We start from the raw sequence: 13,523 nt of genomic DNA, 5'->3' as shown, positions 1-13,523 counted from the left end.
GCCACCCCGCAGAGCCAACAGCACCCGCGGCCGCTTCACCCCCGGCAGAGGCGGCGCCCGGCGGCCCCGGGCCCCCCGCGCGGCCCCGGGGCATGCGCACTGGCAGGTAACGGGACCCGGCCCCGGCGGCCACCGGGGACCCCCAGCGAGGCGGCGGCGCATGCGCGCTGGGCGGGACGGGGGTCCCGAGGGCTCCCCGGCGCCGGCCGCCACTCGTCCCCCCGCGCCCCCCGCCGCGCATGCGCAGTTGGGCACCCGGGCGGCGGGGGAGGGCGGGCGAAGAGCTCGAGTCGTCCCTTTTCGTCCAGGCCAGCGATTTCCGCTGGCTGCTGCGCGGCGCCGCCGGCTCCTCACGCCCGGCCAGGAGCTGCCGCCACGCCGCCCTCACAACGCCTCCCGGTTCGACTCGCCTCGGCTGGGGGAGGAGGAGGAGCGAAGGGGAAGACCGGGTCAGCTCGACGCCCGCCGGCCCCCCGGGAGCGCTGGCGAGCGCAGCCTGCCCCGCTACTTACACTCTCCCCCGCCTCCCGCCGCAGGCGCCGCCGCTGCTACCGCTCGGCGGCCTCTTTCTCCCCTCTTTCGCTCCCCGTCTTCACGAACAAGACAATATGGCGCCTACTGGCGCTCACCCGGAAGTTAAACGCGTCACAGTGCTGACCCTTGCCTTCAACACGCGAACGCCTCTCGCCACCATCTTTGCTAAGGGTACGCGGGCAGGAGGGCGGTGCCTCCCTTCCCCCCTTCCCTCGGCGGGAAGCGGCCGCCCGCGGGCAACGCCGCGTCGCCGCCATCTTTATTGCGGGCAGCCAGACAAGTTCCTGTCGCTCGCCGCTCTCCATGGCAGCCGTAGCGGGGGAGGCAGGCGGGGCCGCGCTGCTGCCAGCCTCCCTCTGCGCGGGGAGAGCGACCCCAGCCGGCAGCGCCGCCCTGCCAGCGGCCGCCGCTGAGGGGCGCTGGGGCGCCGCCCCGCAGCCTTGTGCCGCCGGCAGGGCCCTCCCCCCCCCTGCTTCGCCCCACGCCCCCCTGCCGGCGCAGCGCACCGGGGGGCCCTTAGGGCGGCCGCGCCGCGGGGCTGGAGCAGCCGGGAGCGATGGGAAGCAGTTGGGATTCACTTTCCCCCTGCGAGCGTTACCGTGGGGGCAGCCGAGGGAGCTCACCAGCGCCGCGGGCGACCGCGAGTCAGAGGGCAGGAGCAGCGGCTGCGGCGCGGAGGCTGAGTCCGCGGGAAGAAGCGTATAAAGCTGCTTCGTGAGGCGGATGTAAGTCTAGGCAATGATGCTGCCTTAAAATATGTAAGTAACTTACATGTTGCGTAGCGGCAGACTGTCGGTATCCCGTGTAAGCCAGGTCAGTGTATGCATATCTAGAGCGTTTGGGGAGCAGGACAATGCTTTAAGTAGTTTGTTCGGAATAGCCAAGTTAACTTTTACGTTGTCGTGAGGTATACCTTGAATTTATCATTATATTTTTTATGTGTGAAGATAAACCAAAGTCATCATTGGTAAATAGCTCTCGTACCGACACTGGGGTTGGGTCTGTGGGCACGGGCTTGGTGGTTTCGTGGCTTTTTGCGGAAGGGATTGTCATGAGGCTGTCATCGCTGCCCGCCCTGCCTTCAGCCTCACCTGACGGGAATGCCTAAAACATCCGTCATCTTCTTGATCACTGGATAAAGTAATATTAATACCCACATGGAGTAACAGAATAAATTAACTTCTATAAATCTATAGAAAATTGAAAGCTTCAAGAAACTTTACTTCACATAATGATTTCATTGTAAGATTTATTGGTGCCACTTAATGCTTCTTATTACTGTTAACTGAAGTGTTCTAGACTTTTCCCTTTTTGTGTCACAAGGAATGACTGGACTGAGAATGCTTTCTGTGCGGAGAAGTGGTGTGGAACTTTTAAGTCTGTCCAGCATCAACCAACACACAGCTGGAACCTGGGATGCGCAAGCTTTAAGCTACTACCGAAACTGGGGATGTGAGTGGGACCCACTGATGGTCCTGGTCTTGTCAAAGAATTACAGAACTTGGTTCTTGTAAAGGGAGCAAACTGTTTTCTTAATCTATGACCTATGGCATATGTGTAAGGCAAGGGAAAACAAGTGCTGTAGCTCAAGTGTTCAAGGATATGGACTCATCTCTGGGTAGCTCTTCCAAGTGCAGTGAAGTGACAAAAGATTAAAGGAAAAAATACTCTCTTTTTAGTTGGGAAGAAAATGGAAGCTCTGTGAACTCAATTATACAACATACAGCTTGTATTTAAACAATATAGTTTTCCAAATGGTTGGATGTTTTATTTATACATTTGTCAAATAATATATAATGTAGATGAAAAGACAAAAATAACAGAAGAAAATAATGGAAGACAAATGGCAATGTTATTCTGAGAAACTTGTTAAAGCAACTAAGATAGATTGGAAAACTGATCATACTCTTGTTTTTTAAATACAGTTTGTGTTTAAGGCCCTGTTTTCTTAGTAATATTTGGAATTAAAAGCTACAAATAAAGCGTACAATCTATCAGTACTGTAGTAAAAATCTAAAACTATTATTTAAATACCTGCAAGGTAGAGTTAAGACTATTAGTTCAAAGATGAAAAAAGTAAATGAATGAAAACAAGATGAAACTTTAACATGCTTGATTTATTGCTCACTAATATTTTGGACTTGGCAACAGGTTTTTTGATTACTTGAATTGGCTTTTGTGTAAGCGCAAGCACATATGAACATATTTGGAATTATCCCCATGCATAAATAACAGTAGAATCAGAACTCAGCTTTGTGAAATGGCTAAACAGGGAATGGCAGCCATTGACATGGTGGTTTCATTAGAGTTCACTGTAATGAACCCCAGGTTACACAGCTTAAAACCAAAAATCTAACCTAGCAAAGCAACGAGGTATGCGTTAAGAAGTCATAAACCTACTCAAAATAAATGCTTTTCTTGTTTTCTTTTAGCACCTTTATATTTTGAACTAGAAATATACTGGAAGCTGCAATAGATGTAAGAAACGTTCTTGACACTTAAAAAATAGGTTTTTACTCTTAAAAAATAGGGAGGGTTACTTATATCAATGTAGACAGAAGTATTTATAACTTCATATAAATGTAATATATCCCAAGTAGTCTTGAAGTAGTTACAATGCATTGCAATTGTTTTATTATAACAAATAACTTAAGAATTTCTGTATATTGTTGTGTAAAGGAAGTGTTTTGACGTGCAATTCTGTCTGAAAATATATAATCTAAGTTTACAAAAAAAATAGATTTTGAATTATTCTGAATAAACACTTTCCCACTGTTTCTGCAGTTTATATGCCAATGGGAGAGGTACAAACAACTAAAACAGCTAGCAAAATCACATGCTAAGACACTGTAAATAGGTACAGAAGCCAAACTAAGCCATTCTAAAATAATTAGACTGAAACGGTTCTACAGAAAATTAGTGGCATCTCTTTTACGTAGATATATAAATCTTTTTACAGGTGCAAAAATTTGTACAGGGTACAGCAAAAATGTTTCCAGCTGATGAAAACTGAGGAATATCAAATTTTTGTTTAATCAGGGCTGCTATGAAGCCACTTTTTAATTAAAATTGGAATTGTTAATTTTGCTAACAGAAGAATTGTTGTAATCAAATTCTTTCTTTGTTTCCATTTTAATATATCTGAAATTTTCTCCTCAAGAAATTGTTACTTTCCAAAGCTTAGTTTGTTACTAATATGTTCAGATAAGATTTTCATAATGGGTTGAGAACGTAGATGTGTTAATTTCAGATCCTTTTATTATTCAATTTGTGTTAGCATAAAAAAGAAGTTCAAAGAGAAGCAAATGACGAAGTTAAGACATTCCAGCCTTTTAATGAATTTATAAGCCACTGTCACCTGGTACCACTTGAAATCCATAAGCAAGAGCACTTAACTGATACACACAGAGGGTGCAGATGGGAATAGAGGAAGGTTTGGCAGACTGCATGGATTTCATTTTCTAAACAAAGATGATTACAGCACGTACATTTTGGGCAGGGAAGGTTAAGGTAGGTTTGTTTGTTCTCCCTTCACCGCTGCATAGCTGTAGTCCTCTTAGGAGAACAGACTTGCACAAACATGATGTCTGTACATGTATTGGTGTAGATAGTATAATAAACCTTTTCCCCATCACTTCTTGAAGTATTTAGTGTAACTTGTATATACATCCAGATAACAAAGTTCTTTTTGAGGAGAAGGACTACAATCCAGACTAATTCCTTAGCTGATACAGCTGTCTCTGTTAGTGCCTCTGCTCTGTGGAAACTTTTGCATGTGGACAACTGGAACCCCCTGCAAATCAAGTACTTCTCATAAATGAGGTTTACTTACTGGGGAGTGAGGAACTATTTGCTTTGCTTTCTCATTGTTTTAAAGGCACTGTCTTGTGATGGGTCGGCAGGTTGCTGCTCAGGAGTCACAGCTTTTCTCAGATACCTGTATTGTAGTCTGTGTGGAGAAGCAAGACTAGTTACAGCACCTCTTCCAGTAGAAGTTTTGTTAGTTGATGGAACACAAGCAATGGGACTGGGAAACATTATGTCATGCTTAAGGATCAATGAAAGAACAGACATTGACACAGAGGCTTGCGGAGACCCTGGAAACATAAAGAATAGATGAGGCTGATGAAACCAGTGGTGTCCTTGTAAGAAGAAGAGAAGGGTGGGGTGAAAATAAAGCCATTTCTAAGCTATTGCACGTGAAGAAACAGGCTACTGCACTTTCTTGGGGTGGGACCACAATGGTGTGGGGTAGCTCTATGAAGAGCAGATGTTGTAGGTCTAAGAAGATTTTTGGTTGGTAACAGAAGATATTTTAAGGACAGTCTTAACTTCAGAGCCCTACAGTTAAATTCTGAAAACATAGAGCTTTTCAGTAGTGTACACACATCTGGCAGTTGCAGGAAACTGCAAGTTCCTTATGTTTGCAAATAGCCTCTAGAATCATGCTTAACATTTTAGCAAATACAGGATGTACACCCCTGTTTTCCTGGAACACTGACCATCTCTTGCAGTTCCTGATAAGCTACTATAACGTCTGAAGTGTGCATATTTACATACAACCACTTGCTTTGGAGCCAAATTTTGCCCCACCCACAGCCCCCACGCCTTAAAGGACACACTGAGCATGACTTGCATCTAAAATTGTGACATCGCATTAGTCATCATTTCTTCATTCTAAAGCTTTAATTTCACTCGTTGCCCTCACTTTTAGAGAGTTTCCCCTCTACAACATTTTCATATCTATTCCTGACTCTGAACTTACTGGAGTTGCTGCTAACACTGCTTTTTATTTCAACTCAGGAAGCCTCATCGAGGAGCAACAGTGATGGCTATCTCAGGTAAAGGTGTTGGCTTTTTTTCACACCATTTTCTCTCCATGTTCTATAATATACTTTAATAGCAAGGAAATGTCCCCTGGCTGCTAATGAGGAAATGATCCTGCCAGCATCTTTCATGGCATCCTAGTCAGAATGTCCACTTGGGAAGACTGCAGTGGTACAACCTGTATTTGAATTCCAGTTAAAGCTAAGAGAAGACCCCTTCAAGAGTTTCCTGAAAACAGCACTAAAAATAAGAACAAGTTAAGACCCTTGTTCTGTTCTCTCCTAGTCTTGCACTCTAGGGAGGTAGTTCTAGGCTAAAAAGTAGAAGATTAATGAAGGTATTTTAAGTTCAAGTTTCACAGAAGTCAGCAAAACTAGGAACTTCAGACCTCACGTAGTCTGTCTGCTTTAAGGTGGATGAAACAGACGCCATCTGTGGTCTCCTAGCAGAAGTGTGTCACAGAAGTGGAACTTGGTTGGTATTTGCTGTGACTCTTGCACAGAATTAATTTTGAGTTTTGATCAGATATATACAAAGAGGGGGGAGGTGTGTGTAGGGAGATGAAAGGTATGTGAAGATAAGGAGGTAAAGAAAATTAACATATTTTAACCAATTCTAGTCTAAACATGATTATTTTATTTTATTTCTTTCTTAGTGTAGACTCAGATTAAGATGTGTTTGCTTGGCTAAAGTTGACTGCTTGGTTTCTCTGAGTTTTACTACTTTTGGGTACACTGAGACAATTTCAATCTGTGGAGTGAAAAAATGATTGTTTGGCAAAATGCAAAGCATAATTTTGACCAAATAGGAGTTTTCCTTTGGAAAATAAAATTCAGTGTGACCAGAGGCTCACTGTGTTGTGACAGTCAGTTGTATGGCCTAACAATTCTTAGTGCTTGCACAAGTATGTACAAGTAATGTGGCTATGAAATATACCTCAGCAGTTGGAGCAAATGCAACTGTGGCAGGTTTTGCTACTTTTTATGCAAAAGAGTGAATGCAGGTGGGATGCAGCTCTGAAACAGAACTAGAAAATAGGAAAGTTGTGCAAGTAGGTGTGAAGAAACATAGTAGAGATAGGGACAGCATGTTTTTTCGCCAAAAAAACATTTCCATAAATGAAAATGGTAAGCAGAAATAAACACAGCTTTCCTCTACCAAAGACCAAGTTGGACAGGATGGAACATTACAGAAGTAATTTTTATTTAAGTAACTGCTTATTAAATAAATGAATTGCCATATAGCGTCAAAGTAGTAATCAGATTTTGACCTTAAAATGTATCTATTACTCTCTGGGATGGAAATGAGAATTTACCAAAAGAATTAACAACTCAACACAGGGCAGTCAAACAGGATACAGAGACAAGTTCTGCCAGCAGGACACCTGCTGTCCTCCGCTGATGACAAAGGGATGTCCAGACACATATCAGAGGGCAAACGTCATCATTTACTGTCCAACTCACACACACAGTGCAAAAATAATTTATAGTTTATTACTCCTGTGAGAAAAGTATACAGGACAGATAAACAAATTCATATTCAGAACCAAAAGTAACAGTTACCTAGTTACACTTAAACCTCATACATATTAATACACAAGCTCATATGCTGTACATTGTCATAATTACGAGGTTGAAAATTTACTAAATACAGAAGCATTTGCAATTTTCTTTCCTAGTAGGTAAAATGACAATATATATTGATGGATTTATGGTGTGCATATATACACACACACATGTATATACATATGCACATGAATATATTTATAGGAAAGAAGGAGTACATTGCTATACCAGTGCCAGTTAGAGACAGCTGAAAGGGTACTGGGTTATCTCAGGGTTCACTGTCACTTTGTAGAAGCCACATTTTCCCAATCTATTCCCAGCTCTATCAGGAAAGTGCACTGCAGCATTACACAGAGACAGCTGTTACTCCATTCTGGAAGCACTGTGCTTTCCAATTACTACATGTCGAAGTGACATGATTTGACAGGTTCTTGTTTGCAGAAATCTTAACAGCTGACATTCAACCCAGCAATGGGAAGGATCTGGGCTAGATCACAAAAAGTTGAAATACTTTCTATTGTTACTGTACACCAGCAAATCCAGGCACTTAACGCTACCAGTATTTTTATTCTCAACTATTTTAGAACTATGGGTGAAAGCTTATCTTTATTAAAATCAAAACCTTTCCACAGGGCTCAGTAGGACAGGTCATCATCTTACATTCTAACGGTACTGCATTTTAATGAATCCAGGAATTTTAAATGTTTGGCAAAGTGTGTACTTTAAGAGAGCCATTCAGATATTTTTAACAGCTTGACTGAACTTCAGAGTCAACATATGATGAATTCTCTGCAAGATAAAGGCACAATATTTACAGGTACTCTTACCACTGCAGCTTTAAGTAAAATAAACTAAATAACCACTACCATCTTTTAAATTAAACTGTTGAGAATTATAGTAATACTCTTTCATAAAAAAGTAGATACGCTTGTGCATTTAGTACTCTTGATTCTGGAACCATCTGAACATGAGCATCACTAACATACACCCACTGTCCTCCTGATGCTCCCATGGCTTCTTTTAAACCTGAAATGCAAAAGCAAAACAAGTTGTTTCTCATCTTTCACATCATCATCAAACAAATACAGTGGATATTTAAAAAAGCAAGAGAAGCTTCTAACCCACAGGAATAACTTACGACTTAGGTGCAATCCAGTATTTGTAGTTTGAAATTTACATGTCAAAGAGTACTGTAAGAGAACCTGGTGGAAGACAACACTTACAAATGTACACCGCCATTGTGTTCTTCATATTTTTTTAAAAAGCTTAAGACATTTCAAGTACAGCTTGCTGAGTTCTAACAGTAAGTTATACTAGCACACAATTTGAAAAAAGTCCTATGTCAAAAGATGACCAGTGTGAAATTAACACAAAAAGAAATCACTGCAAGGGAAGCGTAAGACTGAGGGGTACTCCCATTTCAAAGATGATAGAAGAAATTGTCCCGGGAAGTTAAGTTTCAAATGCAAAGTGATGTTACACAGGATAGAGCTTGGTTCTCCCTCCATAAAGGGAAACAGTAAATATGTTTACCTTACTTTGACATCTCAACATTCTTGCCTCTACAAATCATTCACTATTTCATTCTGCATATCCAAAACATGTTAATAAGAACTAATGTGCTGTTCTTAAAATGCCAACAGAAACCCTACCACAAACCTCACACCCTCCATGAAAAATTGTATTGCTGTTCACATTAAACCAGAATATCCCAGATACCTTTTTTAAATTAAAAATTTTCCAGTCCTAAAATACATAAAATGCTCAACTATATAGAAGATTTAAAACGTCATGGATTCAGCTCTTGTACTAGAACATTTTCAAATATTAAATATGCCAAATAATTACATTTTACTGGGCACAACTACTCATATCTGGGCATACTATTTTGACTAGGACTAATTTTCCATCAATTCTCTGTTTAATAACTGAACCAAAATTTCATTATTCATTCAGGTCTTTGTGGGGTTAATACAGAAGTAGGTAATTTACTGGGTGTAACAGAAAAAAAAAAGTATTTATTTATGGAGCCCTAAAAATAACTAATATGAGCTAAAACAATTATTTGCTATAAATCCTCTTAAGGGTAAGGAGCTGTAGCCAGGCGTTACTTTTGGTTTTACTCACAGAGAAAGGAGGCTTTGTTTGTACATACCCAGAACATTTTTAGTAGTAGAAATATGCTCTAATAATTTCTTGGAGGGTGTCCTGACTTTCACATACGCCGCATAATGACCACCTCTCATTGACCCACTGTGCTCCACTATTCCATAAAGACTATACAGCACTCTTGCACCATCCGTAACATTCTGCATTCCCAGAAACACAGAAAACAAAGGTCAATTATTTTATCAATTGTACATATATCTTAACTACATATCAACAGTTTTACTTTAACAGAAGCAAACAGACATCTACAGCATTTCCAATGGTGAAATACATCTATTAAAAATACTTAATAGTCTATTAATAGAATTTAGTTACCATGGAAGCAGTAATACTTGTCCTTAATGCTGTTAGATACGCTAACACCATCAGGGCACTGATTAGCTTAATGTTTACTAGTTGACATCCATGATATTCTTTGTATGAATGGAATTTCAATTAGTTAACATTCTGATCTCAGGATACTATTTGAAAAAATCACTCTGTAATTTCTCTAGGAGAGGAAGTAATAATAAACATCAGCATCATCTTCCATCAATCCAGTGTAACTTCAGCTCAGGACAACTGCTGTTGAAGTATTATTAAAAATAAGATTTGAAGTGGCTACCTTGCAAGATGCAGCACAAAATGGTGCTAAGTCTAGTATCAGCGGGAAATCCACATGCCTATTCACTTTCCGTAGACTCAAACCAGCCTTCAAAAGAAAAGACAAGACTGTAAAATAAATACTTTTACTAGGAAGCTTTTTAAAGCTAAGGTGCATTACTATACTACTAAAATAAATGAAAACAAAGAATAAGATTGTAACAGATTTAAACATTCTTTGTTATGTTTTCAATACAGTGCCTGCTACACATAAGCATGATGGAGACTTAAGAGGTTTCCCTGGATACATCAGAATGGCTAAAAGCACTCTGAAGGTATTAGTCAAAAAAACATAGGCACGTTTCAAATAGTGGTTCTACCAGTTCTCCAATATAAAAAGCAAATATCAGTATGCACAATGACACTTAAAGAACTGCCTGTCCACCAGTGGGGCAGAGGAATTTACAAGAGGGTTTTGGCCTTTTACCTGGTGGAATCTTTTCAGGTGGAGAATAAGAATAGCAGGAACCGAAGAAATCAGCAGCTGTTTCCGAGCATTTGTGTAGACACCTTCCATCTTCTTTTCTGTATTTATATTAAAAAAATTTGTAAAGTGAAGGCACTCACACAGAATTTAAGTATTTTTTAAACATCTGACAGAATACATCTATATTGCAATTATTTTTTACATGTTATATAATACGCTAGGGAAACTTTGTGGAGTAACAGAAAAATATTTTCTCATTTTTCTAGTTTTTAATAAACATAATCTGCCAAATCTGAGCGTTATTTTAGCCCATCCTTTGCAACTCAGATCAAAAGTTGGAAGCACAGACGCTGTCTAGGTCAGCTTGCACACTGACATACCTACATTTTCTGTCATTATAGCACCCAACTTTCCTGTTAAAACCATTTCACCTGAAATAAATGATCACTGGAACAAAAAAATGGAAAGCACAGGTCTAACTGTGCTAATGTCCTAACCATTAAGACAGAGATTAATCTACTATTCTTCAGTTCTTTCTGAATGACTACATACTTTGTGCTTATGTAAGACAAAGGTCTGAGGAGGGGTGTCTGCTTCAGGATGCCTCATAACCTGCTGGCTTGAGCACGCAGGATTGGGACACGGTGCACTGGGAATTGAAGACAGGGCTCTTACCAAAAGTAGCTCAGTGATTAGCTATACGGTAAAAGGGAATGTGCCACCAGCATTTTTTTTACTGAAAAAAATCTAACTGATTTACTAGTTTTACACATCTGCAAAGGAAAGTATTTCATTTGAGGTAGAATGGAGTACTTAATGTAAAAGTAGGTGACTTCAACCTTTTGTTTCAGAAGGAAAAAATAATGATTAGTTGTAAACTCATTTTCCTTTTCCATTTTTTACGTGCCCATGGAACCAAAATATTACTGTCAGGCCAATAATGATAAATGAATGATTACAAAATACCATGTTTAAATTAATTTTCCTGAATTTACTTATGCTTAACTTGTATCTCTCCAGATATCTACAAATGCACAGCAAATGGGCATTTTTTTGTTACTGTAAGACGTCCCTTTATATTTTATTTACAAATAATCAAAGGAGCTTAACTTTTTCATCCTTCTGAATTGCTATACATCAAAAAAATCCTCTAGTCCTTTTTAAAAGTTTATATTTCGTTATATTTAAATTGTTTTTCTTACTCAGTGAACCCTAATGGTCTGCTTGGGATATACAAACATTGAGAAAAAATATTGTCACAAGAAGGTAGTTCGCTCTCTTGTATCCGTTCTCACAAGTCTTTGTGAGGTGCCCTGTCCCTACCATCCCCCCTCATTACAAGTGTCTTTTTTTGCCCCTCTCACATACTTCATTATGTTGCTTCCCTGAGAATGTAAGTTACTAGAGCTGAGTATTACACCATTTATTTCAAAGCTTCTAGGACTGCAAAAACAGGAACAGCAGCAAAGATTAATATTGAACGATGCACCTATTCAGTTTATGGTCATCTTTAAGTTATCTTGGAAAAAAATAAAGAAAAGATGCAATTCTAAGTTACATCTAACGATGATGTTGTGATACAAAATTCAGTCTTGCTGCCTTTGCAGGATGAAGTTTTAAATTGTCAGAAGCAAGTTCTGCTTGGGGAGACATTTTCTATTTAGCCACAAGGGGAAAGCCCATACTGGCGCCGTGGAAGAACAGCGTGTGCACAAGTTTGGGGAGGCAATTTTATAAAGTTCAGACAAGATAAAAGCACTTCACCTGTGGAGTTGGTTTTCTTCTGATACTTCTGTTTCCTTTCTGTGCAGCTCTCACATAAAAGCTTGTTGTTCCCCATTAGGAGCTCTACAGAGGTGAACTGGTAAAGGCAGGACTGAACAGAACATTCCTTGGAGCTGGTTATGTAGCTTTGGGAAAGCGTCTGGAAAGCATTTTGAGGGTTTTGGGATAGTGGGCATTTGTCTACTGAGAACATGGAGTTATTTGATAAACCTAATGCTGGATCTCCACAGCTCGATTTTTTATCTTCATTTATAGCATCACAGAAGCAGAGTTTGGATATGGAAGTGGAAATCATCTCTTCACTACTGTCACTTGGTTTGTTGTGTGGCATGTTAACGTTTATGTGGTTGACATGCAAACCAGACATGTTGCTGGACGGGCTGAAAGCTGTTTGTTTAGGAGCACTTTCACTTTCTGAGGCTTCACTGTCTGCATCAAAGCTGCATTCAGAGCGGCTGGCTTCCTTCTCGCTGCCGTCTGTCTGACTTCCATTTACAGCAGAATCAGCAGTTGTGTCTTTGGAGTACAGGTTGCCAGAGCTACCTTCCAGCTCAAGCTTTTTGGTTTTTTCCTGCATGATAACAGGACTTCTTTCTTCTTCATTCGAGGAAGCTTTTCTGGCAAGCCGTCTCTCCTGATTCAATTGATTCTGTGAATTATGGCATTATTTCAGTAATTTAGGGGGGAAACAAACAGATCTGTGATCTAACATAGCTTTTGAAACATGAAAAAATCAGAAAGCAAATTAAACCCATTGTTTTATATTCTCCTGCTCTCACATGTTCAAATTAGTTGATTTCCTTAAGATCTTTTTAAGTCAATTTAGGATTAGAAACCTATACCCCAGTCAGCTAAGAGCATTACACTTAGTGTGAGATCAATACCTCCCACAACTAATTACATTTGCTTCATGACAGCTGTGGATGGCACGTTTGAAGTGGCATTTCACTTAATCTAACTTAAGCTTCTGAAAGGTCCTCAAGTTTAAGCAAGTCCCCTAGCCTCCCATCACAGGCCTTAGCTGATGAGCAGCTCCAGAAGAATATTCAACTCACCTTGTAGGCACTTGTCTTAAAATTAAATAAAGCATCCCTAGTAGTATGTTTGCTAATTTGTATATTATCTGAAGTTGATTTTTTTTTTCATTTTATCAAGATTGCAAGAAAAAAAACCTGCTGCCACAGAATACTACTACTATAGCTTAAAAGAAAAAAAACCAAACCAAACCAAATGAAACAAAGCTGTGATAATTTTAGATGATTTATAAATGTTCATGATTCTTTTCTTTCATTTGGCTGCTTTCCAAAAGAAATTAGCAACTTTCCTTCCCCTTTGCTTTTTTCCTTTATCTGAGCTGGATCAAAATTCCACTGATGCCAGTGGGAATCCTTCCTTCCACCTCAACAGTTTGAGTTTTAGGCCTTTTCTTCTGTAACAATCACCGTCTGTACCTTCTTCTTTCCATCCTTCCCTTTGTTTCTACCACAAGTCCTTTTTCTACTTCTGTCTCTTCTCCTATCAGTCTTTTTACATGGTTATTCTGTTGTATTTTTTCTTTGCATGTATTTAGTGTG

General features: G+C 40.2%; 2 protein-coding genes and 1 long non-coding RNA gene across 14 annotated transcripts in view; 1 reads left to right on the top strand and 2 right to left on the bottom strand.

The window, feature by feature from the left end:
* Positions 1-660, bottom strand: part of PNISR (PNN interacting serine and arginine rich protein) — a 28,499-nt gene extending 27,839 nt beyond the window's left edge. For both annotated transcript variants that reach the window (XM_040597241.1, XM_040597242.1), the window contains exon 1: positions 513-660. The gene's annotated coding sequence lies outside the window, so the exon portion shown is untranslated. The remainder of the gene's footprint in view (positions 1-512) is intronic.
* Positions 661-761: 101 nt separating this feature from the next.
* LOC121089763 lies at positions 762-12,295 on the top strand. 3 transcript variants are annotated; one of them, XR_005828342.1, is made up of 4 exons: positions 762-1,259; positions 1,858-5,375; positions 9,936-10,012; positions 12,205-12,295. It is a non-coding gene; the product is annotated as an uncharacterized LOC121089763 (long non-coding RNA). The 3 variants fall into 3 exon arrangements; XR_005828341.1 differs by lacking the exon at positions 12,205-12,295 and adding an exon at positions 11,772-11,922; XR_005828340.1 differs by lacking the exon at positions 12,205-12,295 and having other exon boundaries at positions 9,936-10,158.
* The window catches only part of USP45 (ubiquitin specific peptidase 45), a 60,356-nt gene continuing 53,375 nt past the window's right edge, over positions 6,543-13,523 (bottom strand). For all 9 annotated transcript variants that reach the window (XM_040597243.1, XM_040597246.1, XM_040597247.1 and 6 more), the window contains 5 exons: positions 11,929-12,598; positions 10,165-10,262; positions 9,700-9,786; positions 9,082-9,235; positions 6,543-7,952 (listed from right to left, as the gene is read on the bottom strand). In XM_040597243.1, coding sequence (XP_040453177.1) covers positions 7,819-7,952; positions 9,082-9,235; positions 9,700-9,786; positions 10,165-10,262; positions 11,929-12,598 — 1,143 coding nt within the window. In that variant the 3' untranslated portion in view covers positions 6,543-7,818. The remainder of the gene's footprint in view (positions 7,953-9,081; positions 9,236-9,699; positions 9,787-10,164; positions 10,263-11,928; positions 12,599-13,523) is intronic.

Source organism: Falco naumanni, chromosome 6, assembly GCF_017639655.2.
Source record: "Falco naumanni isolate bFalNau1 chromosome 6, bFalNau1.pat, whole genome shotgun sequence".
In the NCBI taxonomy this organism is placed as follows: domain Eukaryota; kingdom Metazoa; phylum Chordata; class Aves; order Falconiformes; family Falconidae; genus Falco; species Falco naumanni.
This window is presented reverse-complemented; position numbering and strand designations above follow the sequence as displayed.